At 36.4% G+C, this 19558-nt stretch overlaps 1 protein-coding gene across 3 annotated transcripts in view; it reads right to left on the bottom strand.

Moving 5' to 3' along the window:
* Nucleotides 1-3158: 3158 nt before the first annotated feature.
* SLAIN2 (SLAIN family member 2) overlaps nucleotides 3159-19558 on the bottom strand; it is an 82108-nt gene continuing 65708 nt past the window's right edge. For all 3 annotated transcript variants that reach the window (XM_087434276.1, XM_014787152.2, XM_004419044.3), the window contains 2 exons: nucleotides 7856-8174; nucleotides 3159-6210 (listed from right to left, as the gene is read on the bottom strand). In XM_087434276.1, coding sequence (XP_087290402.1) covers nucleotides 6144-6210; nucleotides 7856-8174 — 386 coding nt within the window. In that variant the 3' untranslated portion in view covers nucleotides 3159-6143. The remainder of the gene's footprint in view (nucleotides 6211-7855; nucleotides 8175-19558) is intronic.

Genomic DNA, 19558 nt, shown 5'->3' with positions numbered 1-19558 from the left:
AACATGCTCTAGCTTCCAGGAGTTCCTTTTTTCTGGTCTTTTAGTGTTTTTCTTTCATAGGTTTTTTCCTCAGAGTCTCCTCTGGTTTAACCTGTCAGAGGATCCACTATGACAGCTCTGCTGGATGCCCTCTCCTGCCTCCAGGCCAAAAGAAAAAAAGAGGGGAAAAATAGGAAACTCACTCACATATGGGTCTTTTCTCCAGGTCTGATGCTCTTCCCCAATCCACCTGCTTTTGTTTATTTTTCAGTGTCCTCAGCTAGTTGCCTTTTGCATTTTGTCCAAAATTTTTAGTTGTAAGTGGGAGAGAGAGGCTTTTGAGGGCTTACTCATCTTGATTATGCCTGAAGCTGCATTAGTTTTAGGAGACCCAAACTGGAAACAACCCAACTGTCCTTCAACATTAGAATGAACAAATTGTGAAATATTTAAACAATAGCATATAATATGGCAATGAGAATGAACTACAGTGACATAAGCGACATGGGTGAATCTCACATTATTTTTGTTTAGTGCCTGAGTCTGAGAGAAACAGCATTTTTAGCCTTTAATCAAAATAAGATTCACAGAAAAAAATTACAAGCATATGGTTCCATTTATATAAAGTTCAAAAATAGGCAAAATTAAATTATAATGGTAGAAGTCAAGATAGCTGTTATCTTAGAAGAGGAGGAAGTAGTGATTGGCAGGTGGCATTAGGAGAGCTTCTGGGGTGCTGTGGACAGTCTGTTTCTTGCCTACATGGTAGTTACACATGTAGTCACTTAGTAATAATTCATTGAACTGAAGATTTATGCACTTTTCTGTACATATTTTATGCACCAATTTAAAAAACGTTACAAAAATTCACTCTTCCTTCTGGGGGCAAATGACAGACTCTTAGCTTAAACTGACCTACATACTAAGGGGAATTTATAATAAGGACAATGAGGTGCTTCGTGGAATTCAAGGACAGGAATGATAACCGGGCCTCATGAACAACTGAGCCGAGGGCTCAAATACTATCAGAACCTCCTCTCTCACTACAAATGCACCTCCAGGAAAATATGACCACTGACATGAAACAATCATTTTATATAATATGCACTGAGACATTTGTGGTGTGCACCTATTGTTCTGTTTGCTCAAGACTAGGCCCATTTACTGGAGATAGGCCCATTTACTTCAGGGAAAATGGTCTTCCCTCATTCCATCCATATGGTTTTCATAGGAGCTACATGGTTCCTGCTTAACTCCAATCACCTGGCCATAGTCAATTACTCCAGTAACGGACACCTGACTTATGCTGAGGAATCCTATTCCTAGAATTTTTGTTCTTGGAACCAGAGTTCTATTTTTGAATAGGCACTCTTAGGGTGGGATGCAGAAATCTGTGTTTTAACAGTCTGTCAGGTGATTCTCAAGTTTGAGAACCATAATCTAGACTATCTTGATTCTTTATTTGATTGTGTCTATTAATTCTTCAAAGGTAATTTGTTTTAAAACTGGAAATGTATTCAGTCAATACTGTCAATTCATGGCTTGGTAGGCTGTGTGGAGCAGTTAAGTGGCAATAAAAGATATTACATAAAAAATTATGATAACATAGGTTTGGTAAAGTTTTGGAATTAATATTTGTACATTCTTTCTGGAAGTTTTTTTTTTGCAGCAGCAGAATTCATCTAAATGATGGCAGTCATCAGTGACCTCAAAGTTAAGAAAAAGTTACACTGTCAACCACGAATATGATCCTAATTTCACAAGAAATAATATCCTCAAATTACAGTGATTACCTATGACATTAGTGCTTTTTCTTCTTTATAATTTAGTATATTTCTCTAGTTTTTAATAATAAACACAATTTTTCATAAGAAAAATCAATTAACGTTATAAAGATACAAATAGTATTTTTTTAAATCAAGGAATATCTACAATCAGGGATTGAGAGATGTGTGTCAAGCTTTCAATAGCAGTTAATGTACACCTCATTCACAAGCAAACATGTCAGCATTGTAAGGGAAAAATATTTTCTCATCTTAGAAGATTTTCTACTCTTCCACTTAATATTTTATAACCATGTTAGGTCAGCACTTAAATATTTATTTATGGATGATGGGACTGGGGTGAAATGTGGGATCCAACTTTATTTTCTGATTTTTTCTTCTTTATAAAGCAAAAATATTAAGGTTACCAGTGTAGATAAAGAATCGGTTTAAAAATTGGCATGCAGTTAACATAGTTTTAACCGAGTTGTAATAAGCAAAGTCCATAAGTGAAATCTGTTCCATTTTCAGACTAGTAACCAAAGGGCCATTTAGTCCATTCAGATTTATATTTAGGATCATTCAAAATACATTAAGGGCTGCTAACTTTGGCTTCATGCTCATGTGAATATCCTATTCACTACCTCCCTTCCAAGTTAGTTTTTCTATCATTTATTCTGCTTTTGTAACTCAAAGCTAAACTTTGATAAAGTAAATACTTCAGGTGAAATTCCATGTGGGTTTTCCTGTTGCACTGGGTATATTACAAGTTTAAGTCAACTTCTCATTCATTGATTTACATGTATATTGACATTTAATTTTAAATGGTTCTTAAAAGTTTTTAGGTTGGCTTGAGAGAAAAATTCAAACATAAAGGTGTCATTTCTCTATGCCTTGTTAGTGAGACTAATTGTAACATGGAGGACAGTAAAAACTTCCAAAAAGAATGTGGGGAACTAATTAAACAGTGTACAATTCTTGACTTTTTCCATTCATCCTTAAGAGAAAAGATGCACTTGACCAACTAAATAAATATTCATATTTGGCTTGAAAATGTATTAATTTTTCCTCTTGGAAACTCTTATATAATGGCTTTTTGCTTGTTCCCTATATGCTAGCTTCTTCTAACTAGGTATCAATTCACAGCAGGTGAAAAAGTTCCAGGAACGTACCAATTTTGAGTAAACTATAAATTTACTCCAAATAATCCACATATGAAATAACTAGGACAGAGAGAATATAACACGATATATTCCAACCTCATGAAGATCAAGTCTGAAAGGGCAACATGATTTGGGTTTGTGTATTTAAAAAAAATCACCAGAGAAATTTATTAAAACCAACTGTAGGCAACTGGAGGGTGGGAGGGAATCTTACTATATCCAGAAATTAATAAAACACTTAAAAAACCAAATATAAATTTAATAATAAACCTTATGGTCAGGCTGTTTATTAAGGAGGTAACCACACATACAAGTTCAGCTATAGAAATGTTTGCAAATCAAACTTCATGTGATGTAAAAGGACCATGCGTAATGTCAAAAATGGAGGCCTGTACATTCAATAAAAAGTTAATTTAAACATACACAACTAGATCATTCTAGAGTTATACAAACATCTGGGGACACATATGTATCTAATTTCCTTTCAAAAAAACGTTTTTATAAAAGTGATGTATTGAAATAATAATTTTAAAAAGTATCTGACTATTATGAATGGTCCCCAGTTTTACAAAATGTGATTTCCAGGGTATGAAAACTGAAAAGAGTCAACTCTTCAGAGAGTGTTTTATATTATACAAACAAGTTTTGTAGAAAAATGATCCAGCAAATGCTTGAGTTAAGAATATTTATATTTTTTCCAATCTTTACACTTTTATTAACACACTTACAAAAAAATAACATTCAAACACTGAGAAAATTAAATAACTTTGGAAGCAGAGTTCATAGCTTTCTGCTTACATATAAGTGACAATTCTGGGCTGTTGGCACAAAAAAATAATCAACATTCATAAAACCCTTACTACTATATATCAAACATAAGTTAAAATCATAGGCACTAGTTTATCAAATCCACATTTCTTCTGTAAGACTAACCACAGTGAATCCTTCGATTTTCCCAAACAGAAAAACTGGCAATACACAAAGGCTTTCTAGTAAAAAGGCAATTTTTCTGTTTAGGAAACTAAAAGCCAATAGTCCGTGGTAGTACAACAGCAGGTAAAATAATACTTTACCTACTCAGATCCAAATATGTTTTTAACAAGTGATGAAATATTTTAATTAAAAAAAATAGACATTTTTTTTCTGATGCAGCCATTTAAAAACCAAGTTAAATAACCTGAATACTCCTTTTGAAACCGATAATCTAACTTAAAAACGTAATGGGTGTTTCATAATAGAGTTAAAATTCCTTCTAATTATTAGATTGCAGCATATTTTTTTTTTGCAATGTTGCACTGAAAACTGAGACCTATTTTGTTTTGTGTATATGTGTTTTTAAAAAGAGACAGTGGCTAGTTCTTTCTTTTACTTACTTAGATTTTTACATGAGTTATTCCCCTACCTGAAGCAGATGCTTTCTTTATCTTTTTCTGAAAAGCAACATTTTTTTAGTTCATCATCATGTGGAATTCTGGTGTCATCCTCTCCTGACCCACCCCCATCACCCTCAAATTCAAGGATAAAATTTCTTCCTTGCATTATACACCAAAATACATTAGCACTGGCAGTGTAAATCTCCAGCTGCTTGTGCTAACTGAATGACTCCCTACTGGTCAAGCTGATAAAGACTACCATGGTATCAGTCATGGCAGAACAGGAGTCTTGGTTTTAAAAGTTTTATCATTCTCTCAACATTCTCTCAACCTATCAACCTGAATGCAATCCTGAATATCAAGCTTCCCATTTCTCTCTCAAGTTCATTTGCCAACTTTCAGAATGTCTTTGACTGATAGGAAATGAACTTATGTTCAAATCTCTAAAATCCTTTAGTTGACCTGATTGCCAATATTTTAGAGCTGTTCAAATTAAATATTTAAAAACAGACCTCACTATGAAAAATGAGAAGCCTGCTACAGAAGGAAATTTTAGTCTGGTAATAGTCTAATAAAACTGAAATAAGTGATTTCTAGGATATACATAAGGGCCATTGGAGAACAAGTACTTAACAAGTTAGAGTCATATGTAGTAGGTTTCATTTGTTACCAAAAATGCCAAAATTAATGTAAGGCAGAATCTAAGTCAAATGGGACAGTATTTTCAAAGGATGTTTTATACAGTTACTCAGTTTAAAGTGGATCAACTTAAGTAGGATTCAGCAGGCTACATTTTCCTACCATACAATAGACCATTGTGTCAACTGACAGTAACAATACAACTGTCATTACCAGAGATTTTGTAAGTTAAGTGCATAGATTTTTTCCCCCCTCTTTCACTGTATGGTTTTGTTCCAGGTTGTAAGCACTGAGGTGGTGTTATTTATATCAAGAATAGACACATACTACTTGCTCTTTCCCAGCATGGAAACCTGCCAATAAAAACAAGATCTCTTAGGTTCTGTAACAGATAACAGCATGTGAAGAAGTTGGCTTCAATAGCAAAGTCTATCTTTCCTGAGCCAGGAGCTATAAAGTTTAGAAAGATTGTACAGCTGATATCAAGCCCTTTTGGCAATCAAAACAAACACACAAAAGTCCGATGTGTCAATGCAACATGATGGATGCACACTGTAACACTATCTGGTGGTGGTGATATGTGAGCTACATCCAAAACTTAAGATTAAAGAAAATGACAATTTTTCTAATGAATCTGCAAAAATAATTTATAGAATAATCCCAAATTTAGGTATGGTTTTAAATCTCTAGCCCAGGTTTCTTTCCACCCCACCCACCTCCATCTCAATCTAGTTTCTTAGAGTACTGGTGAAACATTTTAGATAATTAGTCAGAATATTAGTTCTCATTAACACAAATATTTATTGATATTATTCATACAGTAAATTAGGTTGAACGTGAAGTTTTGGATAGCTTGAATTCACCATTTTCTTGTGCACAAAGGTACTCTCTCATTTACAAATGGGCATTTCTCTTTGGCATCCATTAGTTTTTGCCCAGATATTGGTCTCTGTCAAATATTAAAAAATCAACTTAGTTTCTATTAAACAAAACTAAAAGTGATTCCGTGGAGAGTGATTGTATGATTACCAAACACATCTGATGTTAAATGTCATTAAAGTGCTGCTTGATCATCTCTGTCAGTTTGTGCTAATTAAGACAGAGAGGGCTGGGATTTTATAAATCCCAAGAGTCTTATCTGAACAGTCTGCATATAAAAGTTGTCTTTTAGCCTGGTGAAGGGGTATCCATGAAGCTGTGGACTTCTGCATTCTTGTCTTTGCTGGTCAATAACAGCCATCTTTCCAACTGTCATCTTTCATGCTACCGTAGGTTTTAGGAGCTGGCAAGGATCTGAAATAAAGCAATTGTATAAAATGATTAGCAAGGCTTTATGAAACATTACCATATTATTTCCCACATATATTAATTACTTTGCAGGTGGCATCACGATCCAATGAAGGCTGTTTCAGGGAACTACTGAGGTCAAAGTTCTAAACAGCTATTAGCACAACCATCCCACACTCAGCATTTCCACAACTTTTAAGTTTTACTGGGCATCAGGTGACTTCACCTCTTTTGTTAACATAGCTACTAGAGTAAAAGAAAGGAAAAAATTGTCTCATCTTTTCCAACCGCATGGATCACCAACTTTATTATTTATTTGTTTGAGGGGCAAAGTGATGAATGTGGTAAAAGGCTTAGTGTCACCATCTCTAGAGAGGCAGAATGGGACAGTGCTTAAAAGGACTTTTTAGTCAGACATACATGGAACTGAAGGTCTTATTAGTTGTTCAGTCTTGGGCAAATTACCTAACCTCATTAAATTTCAATATTCTCCTCTGAAAAACAGGAATAACAACAGTACCTACATGTTTAATGTTATTGTAAAAATTAAATAAGGGGGGCCGGCCCCATGGCTTTAGCGGTTAAGCGCGCACGCTTTGCTACTGGCGGCCCAAGTTTGGATCCCGGGTGCGCACTGACGCACCGCTTCTCCGGCCATGCTGAGGCCGTGTCCCACGTACGGCAACTAGAAGGATGTGCAACTATGACGTACAACTATCTACTGGGGGGCTTTGGGTGGAAAAAAAAAAAGGAGGAGGATTGGCAATGGATGTTAGCTCAGAGCCAGTCTTCCTCAGCAAAAAAAAAAAACCACACAAATTAAATAAGGTACATATAAGTTATTTAGCACAGTGCACAGCAAAAAGCTGTTGTGCCCTACTAATGAATTTAGAAATGTACTATGTTTATTTTAGAATAAAAGTAATATAGATAATTCATTTTAAATACTTATGGGAAGAATTTTTTTTCATGCAGATAAACATTTAAAGTTTAATTAGATTTGACACCTAAGTTTACTGATGGTGGTAATCACATTCCTGAAAGGTAGATAAAGATTACAGATGCATGGTTCCCAACCTGGCTAGGCTCAGAATCACCCGAAGAGTAAACAGACAAAACACAGCATACCCACAGATTTTGGGCTTCATACCAAATCTGCTCTCTGGCGGCAAAATGTAGGCCTCTATATATTTATATAAATTCTAGAGGAAATTCTCAATTATAGCTAGATTTGAAAACTACCTTCCTGGACTGTACTCAGACTTGGTAGCTAGAAGTTTTATCTTAAATCTCATTCTAGGTTCTAATATGCTTCTATTATCATTATTGAATATCATTATATTCAAAATGAACAAATATCACAACCAAATTGAGTGGTTCTAACAATTTTTTCTAGGAGTTTTCTGAGATGCTTCATCATATTAGGTAGCTGGGAAAATTTAATCTGAACCAAAGTGGAATAATACTCTAATGTCCCAAGTGAGGATTTCTTTAAAACAATAAAGTAATGTTTTATTCAAATTGTACTAAGACTCTAGTGGGAACCCATTAGGACTTGCTATGTTCACTATCAAATGCAGAGATGAGGGTAATTCCAGTCTATTCACTTTCCTATGCTCAAGAATGTTGAAAAAGAGCATTTGCCACTTACCTGCGAACAGGCTGTGCAAGTTTGCTGCGAGGCACTGGTATACCCCCAGCAGAAGGGGCACTGGGTCTGGGCAAGCCACTTCTCATCGCGGTTGTCCCTGCAGGTCTGGTTAGAGTAGTGCTGTTGATATTGCTGGGAGGATTTGCTGGGACTGTGTTCTGAACCATGGGAGGCCCAGGTGAGGAGGTGGTTTGTGTGAGCTGTGTTGTTTCTTGGCTACCAGGAGAACCAGAACCATGGTTACTAAATGCTTTTACTGGTTGCCGGAGAGCCAAAGGAGATGGTGCTGCAGGGGAGCGGAATTTGCCTGGAGAAGGTACTGCAGAATGGCAAAGAAAAATCAATGTTTTCAGTGGAAACCAAGTGTAAGTGAAACCACTGCTTTATACTACACTTGATGACTGGGCACCAGCACATCTGTATTCATGAAAATTCACTCTATAGAAATGCAAGGAATGAAGAATATTTCTGGGCTAAAAAAAAAGAAAAAGATAACTGGTAAATCCTAAATAATCAAGTCCTTACTCAGAGGATTCTAACTATCCTTGACAACAGTGTTTTAACTAGGTCAGCTAGGAATCCATAATACCAGAAGAGAAAAGGCACTGCAGGATTCTGTTTCACTGAGCAACTAACCTAGCCATATTCTAGAGGTGAAAAAAAAGGTTCACTATCAGATGGTTGACTAGAACCTGAAACACACTTTCCCTTTAAAGAAACATTCATGTAAACATGTCTCAAGTATTTGGTGGGTATACCGCCAAGTCCTTTATCACTTACAGTGTAACTTAAAATTCAGAAACTAAAAATTATTTTTTTAAATAACTGCTTCTATTGTTGTGCTTCACCAAGTAGGGAAGTTATAAACCTAGGGGCTATCAAGAGGCATATGAAGTCACAGGATACAGATGGTACATTTTTTTGGAATGTCATTTCTACCAAGTGGTAAGTTAAAACACGTTCATATTAAAACAAATACTGATACACAAAAGAATAAAATGTACAATTTGCATTAATTTTTAAGCCAAAATAAGACTTCAAATAAATTTTATCATTGTGGTAGTCCCTTAGCATTATAAATTCAGATCTCCCAGGTGACACATTCATCCTTCTCTGTTTATTCTGTTTGGATAAATCACCTCTGAAAGGGCATCAGTTTTAGTTTCTTCAAATGTCCATGCGATGGCTACATACAATGTAAAAAATATATATATATTACCTTAACATGCTTTATCTAACAAAGAACTCTGGGGTGAGTTTCAGACAGAATGGGAGTAAGAGAGTGGACAGGGTGGGGAAGAAATGGATCAGAGGCAGAAAGAGGTCACCCTATTCTTTCTCAACCTCCATTAGTTTGGGGAGGATATGAATGGAGGGAAAGCTTGGGCCAGAGACTTGGTCCTAAGACCACAGAAATGGATTATTTTACACAACTTCATCCTCCTCACTTCTACTAATCCATCTAAAGGATATAAGTAACAGTAAAGTCTATCACAGTAGGGGGTAGAAGAAGAAAGAATGGATGAATCTGGCCACCATTTTCATCTGGTGTCTGGAAGAAACAATAGAGGGGATAAGACTTAGCTTCAAAACTCCGAAATAGGGCAAATTCATCTCCTACTTTTCTTTTAATGAGGTTTTTTGTACACAGCCTCCTTCATTCCCAGCTGATCTTCCCTGCCTTCTGTTTGGATCAAAGTCCCAAATGTCAGCACCTCCGTACATAAAATATACTAGGTCCCAGTACTTGATGAGCTCAAATTATCTCTGCTTGGCTCCAAAAACCCTAGAGCCATGCTTCTCAAAGTTGACTGTGTGTCAGAGTCCTGAGGAGCTTTTAAAAATATATACAGAAGCCCAGGCACCATCCCAAGAGAATCTAGTCTGAAATGGAACTCAGCCATTTGTTTCAAAAGCACCATAGGAGCTTCTAGCCATGATGGCAAAACTGGGAAGGGGCTTACCCTCCACCTATAAAACTGGACAAAATATATAAAACAGTTTTCAAATACCAGACAACAGGCAGTACAGCACGATAATCCCTGAGAGAAGGAAAATAAATGTGGTGAGCCCTATGAGCACTCTGGCTTTTTATGTGTATATGTGGTGGGGGGAGTCTGGAGATACTTTTTGGACTACAGAGCAAAGAGGAGGATCTGGAGCAGATCAAAGTTATCTTGCTGACTTGAGCAGACAAAAACTGGAATTTGAGAAGCAGAGTACCCTGGAGGAGGGAGCTGCTCCAGAAGACCACTATAACTCAGCTTGGGGGTCTGCTTGAATCTTGGTTGAATACTGAGCTGTGCATGTACTGAGTAAAGCTCCATGAAACCCGGCAAAGGAGGACTGGAGCACTGTAACTGACCAGTTGCCAAAGCTCATACAGACTAGAAAACATTTGACTTTCAACCAGTTAGAGAAGAATATCCTTGCCCAACATCCAGGGCAATCAGGAAACACTCCAAAAGGAATAAACTAGCTCTAGAATAAAGCTACTCGAAATCCACTCTAACAAAACTTAAAAACAAGCCTCTAAAGCAGGCAACAGCAAACTACCACCTATGGGCAAATCAACGTTTTTACAAATAAAGTTTTATAAGACATGACAACACTCTATGGCTGCTTTCCACCTATAAGGGCCGAGCTGAGTAGTTACAAGAGAGACCACATTATCCACAATCCTAAAATATTTACTATCTAGCCCTTTAAGAAAATGTTTGCTGACCCCTGCTATAAAGAACCAAACTGATCCATAAATAATTTAACTGCTTGCCACAACAAAGTCTAACACTATTTAAAAGAAGATAACAAAATCTAGCGCAGAACAATGTAAAACTTCACAATGTCCACTATCCAATAAAAAATTATCCATATAAAGAAACAAAAATCATAACCAAAATCAGGATAAAAATTAGTCAATAGGAACAGATCAAGAAGTCACAGGGAGGTCAAATACCATATGATCTCACTCATTAAGCAGTAGATAATAACAACAACAGACACATAGAGACAGAGATTGGATTGGTGGTTACCAGAGGGGAAGGGGGGGGAGGGCAAAAGGGATAGTTAGGCACATGTGTGTGGTGATGAACCGTAGTTAGTATTTGGGTGGTGACCATGAAAACATGATGTAATCCATGCAGAAATATAAGTATAATGTTGTATACCTGAAATTTATACAATGTTATAAACCAATGTTACAGCAATAAACAAAAGAAACAAAAAACAAAAACGAAGTCACAGGGATGACTGAATTAGCAGGCAAGGACTTTAAAAGAACTATTACATATATGCTTAGGGAGATAAAAAAATATATAAACATAATGAGATGAGAAATAAAAGATTTTTAAAAGAACTGGATAAAACTTTTAAAGACGAAAAACTTACAATATATGCAAAATGCTAAGTTCACTGGATCGGAATTATTAGCAGTTTAGATGCTGCAGAAGAAGAGCCACCTGAACACATAACAATAAGAATTATCCAAACTAAAGCATACAGAAAATAAAGATTCAAAAAATAAACTGGTACAGCCTCAGTGACCTACAGGTCAATATCATGTGGTCTAATAAATGTAACTGGAGTCCCACATGGAGGAGGGGAGTACGGAGGGGACAGAAATGATTTGAAGAAAGAACGGCTGAAAATCTTTCAAATTTGATGAAAACTATAATGAGCTCACATATCTAAGTACTTCAAAAAAACCAGCAAGGCAAAAAACCCCAAGTAGGGCCAACACAGGGAACATCACACCAAGGAACATCATGATCAAACTTCTAAATGTGAATAATTTAAAAATCTTAAAAGATCTTTTTTTTTTTTTTAAACAGTGGAACAAAGATAAAATATCATAGACTTCTCAACAGAAACGCGGTAAGCCAAAAGACAAGGGACTAACATTGTTAAAGTGCATAAAAGCCTGTCCATCTAAAGTTATATATATCCAGCAAAATTATCTTTCAAAACCAAAGTAAAAATAAAGACTTTTAAAGACAAACAAAAGCTGAGAAAATCTGTTGCCAGCAGTTCTTCACTAAAAGAAATGTCAAAGGAAGTTCTTCAAGTAGAAGGAAAATGGTACCAAATGATAATCCTGATCTGCATACAGCAATAAGTAGTACCAGGAAGGGTAAATATGTTGGGAAACATAAAAATGATTTGTTAAAGATCTTTTAAGTTTCACTAAACGATAACTATTTAAAATAAAAATAATAAAACATACTCTGGGATTTAATACATATGTAGAGTTAAAATAAATGACAAACGTGGCACAAAGAATGGGGAGGAATGAAAATATACTGTTATAAGGTTCTTAAATTATAAGTGAAGTGGCATATTACTTGAAGATACTGTAATAAGTTAAATATGCATTCTGCACACTCTAGAGCAACCGCTTAATAAAAAGCAAAAAATAAGAAATATATAGAAAATAATCCAACAGTGAAAATAAAATGGAAGGTTAAAAAGTACTCAGCTATATCAAAAGAATGAAAGGCAAGAGGAGGGGAAAAAGGAACAAAGATCTGAAGAGACAAAGAGAAAACAAATGGTGAAACAGTAGATTTTAAAAACCAATCATATTGATAACTGAATTAAATGTGAATAGTAATCACTCCAATTAAAAGGTAAAGATTGTCATTATGGACAAAAAGGAAGAGTAACATGCTATCTAAATAAACACTTTTTAGATATAAAGACATAGATAAAAGGACAGAAAAAGATACACCGTACAAAACTGATCATGAAAAAGCTGTAGTGTCTATAACAATATCAGAAAAAAAGATTACCACCAGAGATAAAGTTCATATTGTTAAAGGGGTTGATGCAGCAAGAAGATATAAGAATCCTAACTGTGTATACCCAAAAACTGATATACAAAACACATGAAACAATAGCTGACTACACATTCTTCTCAAGCGCACATGGAACATTCTCAAGGATAGACCATATGTTGGGAAACAAAGCAAGCCTCAATAAATTTAATAAGATTGAAATCATAACAAGCATCTTTTGAGACCATAATGCCATGAAACTGGAAATGAACCATGAAAAAAAAAAATGGGAAAGTGACAAAAATGTGGAGATTAAACAACATGCTACTGAACAACCAATGGATCATTGGTGAAATTAAAGGAGAAATCAAAAACTATCTGGAAACAAACGAAAATGAAAATACGTCATACCAAACCATACGGGATGCAGCAAAAGCGGTCCTGAGAAGGAAACTCATAGCGATACAAGCCCACCTTAACAAACAAGAAAAAGCCCAAATAAGCAACCTTAAATTATGCCTAACAGAACTAGAAAAAGAAGAACAAACAAAGCCCAAAGTCAGCAGAAGGAGAGAAATAACAAAAATCAGAGCAGAAATAAGTGAAATTGAGACCAAAAAACAGTAGAAAGGATTAATGAAACAAAGAGTTGATTTTTTGAGAAGATAAACAAAATTGACAAACCCTTAGCCAGACTTACTAAGAAAAAAAGAGAAAAGGCTCAAGTAAATAAAATTAGAAATGAAAGAGGAGAAATTACAATGGATACCACGGAAATACAGAGGATCAAAAGAGAATACTATGAGAAATTATATGCCAACAAATTGGACAATCTAGAAAAAATGGATAAATTCTTAGACTCATACAACCTCCCAAAACTGAACCAAGAAGAAATGGAGAATCTGAATAGGCCAATCACAAGTAAAGAGATTGAAATAGTAATCAAAAACCTCCCAAAAAATAAAAGTCCAGGACCAGATGGCTTCTCCAGTGAATTTTACCAAACATTCAAAGAAGATTTAATACCCATCCTTCTCAAACTATTCCAAAAAATAGAGGACGATGGAACACTTCCTAAATCATTCTACGAGGCCAACATCACCGATACCAAAGCCAAACAAAGACAATACAAAGAAAGAAAATTACAGGCCAATATCGCTGATGAACATAGATGCAAAAATCCTCAACAAAATACTGGCAAACCAAATACAGCAATACATTAAAAAGATCATACACCATGATCAAGTGGGATTTATACCAGGGACGCAGGGATGGTTCAACATCCGCAAATCAATCAATGTGATACATCACATCAACAAAACAAAGAATAAAAACCACATGGTCATCTCAATAGATGCAGAGAAGGCATTTGACAAGATACAACACCCATTTATGATAAAAACTCTCAACAAAATGGGAATAGAAGGAAAGTACCTCAACATAATAAAGGCTATTTATGACAAACCCACAGTCAACATCATACTCAACAGGGAAAGACTGAAAGCCATTCCTCTGAGAACAGGAACGAGGCAGGGCTGCCCACTCTCACCACTCCTGTTCAACATAGTACTGGAGGTTCTGGCCAGAGCAATTAGGCAAGAAAAAAGAATAAAAGGAATGCAAATAGGTAACGAAGAAGTGAAACTTTCACTATTTGTAGATTACATGATTTTATATATAGAAAACCCTAAAGAATCCGTTGGAAAACTATTAGAAATAATCAACAACTACAGCAAAGTTGCAGGGTACAAAATCAATCTACAAAAATCAGTTCTATTTCTGTATGCTAATAATGAACTAAAAGAAAGAGAGCTCAAAAAGATAATACCATTTACAATTGCATCAAAAAGAATAAAATACCTAGGAATAAATCTTACCAAGGAGGTGAATGACCTATACAATGAGAACTACAAGACATTATTGAAAGAAATCGATGATGACATAAAGAAATGGAAAGACATCCCATGCACGTGGACTGGAAGAATAAACATAGCTAAAATGTCTATATTACCTAAAGCAATCTATAGATTCAATGCAATCCCAATCAGAATCCCAATGACATTCTTCACGGAAATAGAAAAAAGAATACTAAAATTTATATGGAGCAACAAAAGACCCTGAATAGCTAAAGCAATCCTAAGAAAAAAGAACAAAGCAGGAGGCATCACAATCTCTGACTTCAAAACATACTACAAAGCAATAGTAATCAAAACAGCATGGTACTGGTACAAAAACAGACACACAGATCAATAGAACAGAATTGAAAGCCCAGAAATAAAACCACACATATGTGGACAGCTAATTTTCGACAAAGGCGCTAAGAACATACAATGGAAAAAGGAAAGTCTCTTCAATAAATGGTGTTGGGAAAACTGGACAGCCACATGCAAAAGAATGAAAGTGGACCATCTGCTATTGCCATGCACAAAAATTAACTCAAAATGGATCAAAGACCTGAAGGTGAGACCTGAAACTATAAAACTCATAGAAGAAAATATAGGCAACACACTATTTGACATTGGTTATAAAGGAATCTTTTCAGATGACACGCCTACCCAGACTAGGGAAACTAAAGAAAAAATAAGCAAATGGGACTTTATCAGATTAAAGAGCTTCTACAAGACAAATGAAGCCAGAATCAAGATGAACAGACAACCCACCAGCTGGGAGAGAATATGTGCAAAACATACATCTGACAAGGAGTTGATCTCCATAATATATAAAGAACTCACACAACTGAACAACAAAACAACAAACAAACCGATCAAAAAATGGGCAGAGGAAATGAACACACTTCACTAAAGAAGATATACAGATGGCCAATAGGCACATGAAAAGATGCTCAACATACTAATCATCAGGGAAATGCAAATCATAACAACACTAAGATATCACCTCATGCCTGTTAGAATGGCTATAATCACCAAGACAAAAAAGAAACGTTGGAGAGGATGTGGAGAAACAGGAACCCTCATAACACAGCTGGTGGGAATGCAAACTGGTGCAGCCTCTATGGAAAATGTTATGGAGATTCCTCAAAGAATTAAAAATAGAGATGCCCTATGATCCAGCCATCCCACTACTGGGAATCTATCCAACGAGCCTAAATCAACAATCCAAAGAGGCTTATGCACCCCTATGTTCATTGCAGCATTATTCACCACAGCCAAGAAGTGGAAGCAACCTAAGTGTCCCCCGACTGACGAGTGGATCAAGAAAATGTGGTATATATATATACAATGGAATACTACTCAGCCATAAAAAAAGACAAAATCATCCCATTTGCAACAACATGGATGTGCCTGGAGGGTGTTATGTTAAGTGAAGTAAGCCTGAAGGAGAAAGACAAACACTGTATGATCTCACTCATATGTGGAATATAAACCAACACATGGACAGAGAAACCTGTATTGTGGTTACCAGGGGCAATGGGGGTGGGGGGTGGGCACTCAATAACTGATGAAACAAATAAGTAGAAAATCAGAAAGGAGGTAGAAGACATGAACACCACCACCAATTAAGTTGGCCTGACATTTATAGAACACTTCACTCAACTGGACACACTCAAATGTCCATCAGCAGGTGAATGGGTAAACAAATTGTGATATATCCACACAATAGAACACTACTCAGCAATAAAAAAGAGTAAACTGCTAATACAACAAGGGTGACTCAAAAACTATACTAAGTGAATTAAGTGCCAGACACAAAACTGTACATACTGTAGAATTCCATTTATATAAACTTCTAGAAAAGGTGAATCTAATTTATGGTAACAGAAAGCAGATCAGATTATTTGCCTGGGGTGGGAGGATGACTGGGAAAGGAGCACAAGGGAACTTGTGGGGCTGATGAAAATGTTCTATGGCTTTACTGTGCTGGTGGTTAAATAAATGTATACTTTTGCTGAAATACAAATTGGGCATTTAAAATTCCACCTGAATAAAGTTGATTTAAATAAGCTCCATAAGGGATTCTAAAATAGAGCCATAGTTGAGAATAATGGCTCTCAAATCAATATGTCCTGATTTCTAACAATTGTTACACAGTCTCCTCTGGTAGAAAACTGAAGATGTCCACAGGGACATCTGAGTACCCCTGAATCGCAAATTCCATGATCTTCACAGAAGACTTTTTTTATCTTTCATAATCCATATTCCCCTTTCTATAGGTGACTATAAAAATGTTTTCTCAATTCCATCCTCTACAGTCCCACCTTTGTCTCCCTTGCCAGACCAGTCTCTACCCAAGTTGTTTCACAGTCTTCCTGGAGGCTCACTGGATAACCAAGGCTCCACATTTCCAATTCCTCTAGCTACTACTAAGGGTGGGGCCTGGACCTGCTCCTTCCAGTACCAACTCCAGAAAAACCATCTTCAGTCCTAACTTTTACTGTAGTTGGGAGCCTTTCGACCAGGGTTTTATTTTGGTGGGGACGCTGGTTTCAGGTAGGAGAAAGAATAGTAAAGTTCAGAGGAGGATCATAAGTTCCAAAGAGTATTTTGGAAAAGTCTGGGGAGTTGGGGATAGATGGAAATGAGGTCAGATTAAGAGGTGCACTAAGACATTATGAATGACAATCTGGTAGATGAGGTATAACTGAGGAGTCCTAGGCTTCCTTCTTATGGTGGACTGATATAAAGGGTATGGTGGAATTAGACAGATTATATTGATGAGGCTAAGAGTGTTTCATTTCTACAGGACAGCCTTATAAATATTGGAATATATCTATAATGTTTTTAATATCTTACCCAAATCCTATCTTGAAAATAGGCCTTGTGGCCGGCCCCGTGGCTTAGCGGCTAAGTGAGCGTGCTCTGCTACTGGCGGCCCACGTTTGGATCCCGGGCGCGCACCCACGCACTGCTTCTCTAGCCATGCTGAGGCCGTGTCCCACATACAGCAACTAGAAGGATGTGCAACTATGACATACAACTATCCACTGGGGCTTTGGGGAGAGAAAGGAGGAGGACTGGCAATAGATGTTAGCTCAGAGCCAGTTTTCCACAGCAAAAAGAGGAGGATTAGCATGGATGTTAGCTCAGGGCTGATCTTCCTCACACACACACAAAAAAAAGAAAATAGGCTTTGTAAAAAGTATCTTTTCCTCTGGAAAAACTTCTGACCACCAATTTAACTATTAATAGTTATGCCAAGGAAATGGGTGTCTCCTGAAATTTTTTAAAAATGTGAATCTCCGACTTCCACTTGGGAAAATGAAATAGATGTACTTTCCCTATTTCTCCCACTAAGTATAAATTAAAACATGGGCATTACATACAAAACAGACATAAGAAGATTTTGAAAGGCAGAGAAAAGAGAGAAAACCACCCAGGAACCTTGTGACCTAAGGGATGACATGGTAATGAGTTCCCAGGGTTTTCATTTTGCCTCATATAACCCAGACTGGAACTGAAGAAGCTGGCAACCTGGAAACACCACTGGGTATGGAAAAAAATAAAAGCCTGCTCTCTCCAGCCAGAGGACTAGGAAATAAAACTTTTAGATAATAACTGCTCTACTCCAGCCAAAGACTACAGAAAAATCTGTGGCCCTACTCCCACCCAAGCCAACAAAACCCAGTGGGGAGCCTAGACTTCTATCCTTGCAAAGCTTAACAAGGTGCCAGAACACCCTCTGGAGGGAGGTGTCAGAGAAGGCAGTAATCAATGAGGTGCTTTTCCCCCCACTCTTGGGGAGGTGTCAGAAGAGGGCTAGTGGAGTTAGAAGTTTTACGATTGCTCAGTGGTAACAAGACCAACCCCACCCACAGTGTGAGTGAAGACCTTGTGGGGAGCCAGAACTTTTCTTCACCCGGCCAGCCTCTCTCCCTTGGGTGTCAACAGAGACTGAGTACAGAACTTGGGCTTCTGTTCCCACCTAGCAGTAATAAAATGCCCCCACCCCCAATCCATCAAAAGCCTAAGTGGTGTCAGAGAAAGAAATATAAAAGAGAAGGTTTAAATAAGATCCAGAATCTCATAACATAACCCAAAAATGTCCAGATTTCAATAAAAAATAACTCGTCATACTTAAATGATCTTAAACTAAATAAAAAAAGAGAATCAGTAGAATTCAACACTAAGATGACAGAGATGTTAGAATTATCTGACAAATATTTTAAAGTAGTCATAAAACTGTCTGAATAAGTAATTCTGAGCACTTGAAACATGCAAAAATAGAAAGTCTCAGCAAAGAAATAGAAGATATAAAGAAGAATCAAACAGAAATTTTACAACTGAAAAATAAAAAAACTCAGTAGATGAGCTCAATAGCAGAACAGAGAGGACAGAGAAAAAAATCAGTGAACTGGAAGATAGAAGAAATTATCCAATCTGAACAACATAGAGAAAATAACTGAAAAAAAAATGAGCAGAGTTTCAGGGACCCATGGGACTAAAACAAAAGATCTCATATTTGCACGTCATCAGAGTCCTGGAAGGAAAGGAGAAAAAGAGGACAAAAAGTACTCTGAGAAATAGTGACTGAAAACTTTTCACATTTGGCAAAGACATATATATCTAGAGATTCAAGAAGCTGAGCGAACACCAAACAGATAAATCCAAAGAAATTCATACCAAGACATGTCAAACTTCTGAAAAGTAAAGAGGAGAAAAAACCTTGAAATCAGAGCGAGAAATAACACCTAACCTATAGAGGAAAAACAATTCTAACGACAGTGGATTTCCATCATAATCCAGAGAGGCCAGAAGAAAGTGGCACAATATTTTTCAAGAGCCCAAAGAAAAGATACATCAACACAGAATCCTATACCCAGAGAAAATATCCTACAAGAATTAATGGAAAATCAAGACATTCTCAGACAAAAGAAAACCAAGAGAATCTGTGGCCAGCAAATCTATTCCAAAAGAATGGCTAAAGAAGTTCTCTAAACAGAAAGGAAATGATAAAAAAGAAGGAACCTTGGAAT

Source organism: Ceratotherium simum, chromosome 8 (assembly GCF_057802395.1).
Source record: "Ceratotherium simum simum isolate JZ-2026a chromosome 8, ASM5780239v1, whole genome shotgun sequence".
NCBI classification, from domain to species: Eukaryota; Metazoa; Chordata; class Mammalia; order Perissodactyla; family Rhinocerotidae; genus Ceratotherium; species Ceratotherium simum.
The sequence above is the reverse complement of the archived record's forward strand: the minus strand, read 5'-3'. Positions and strand labels throughout refer to the sequence as shown.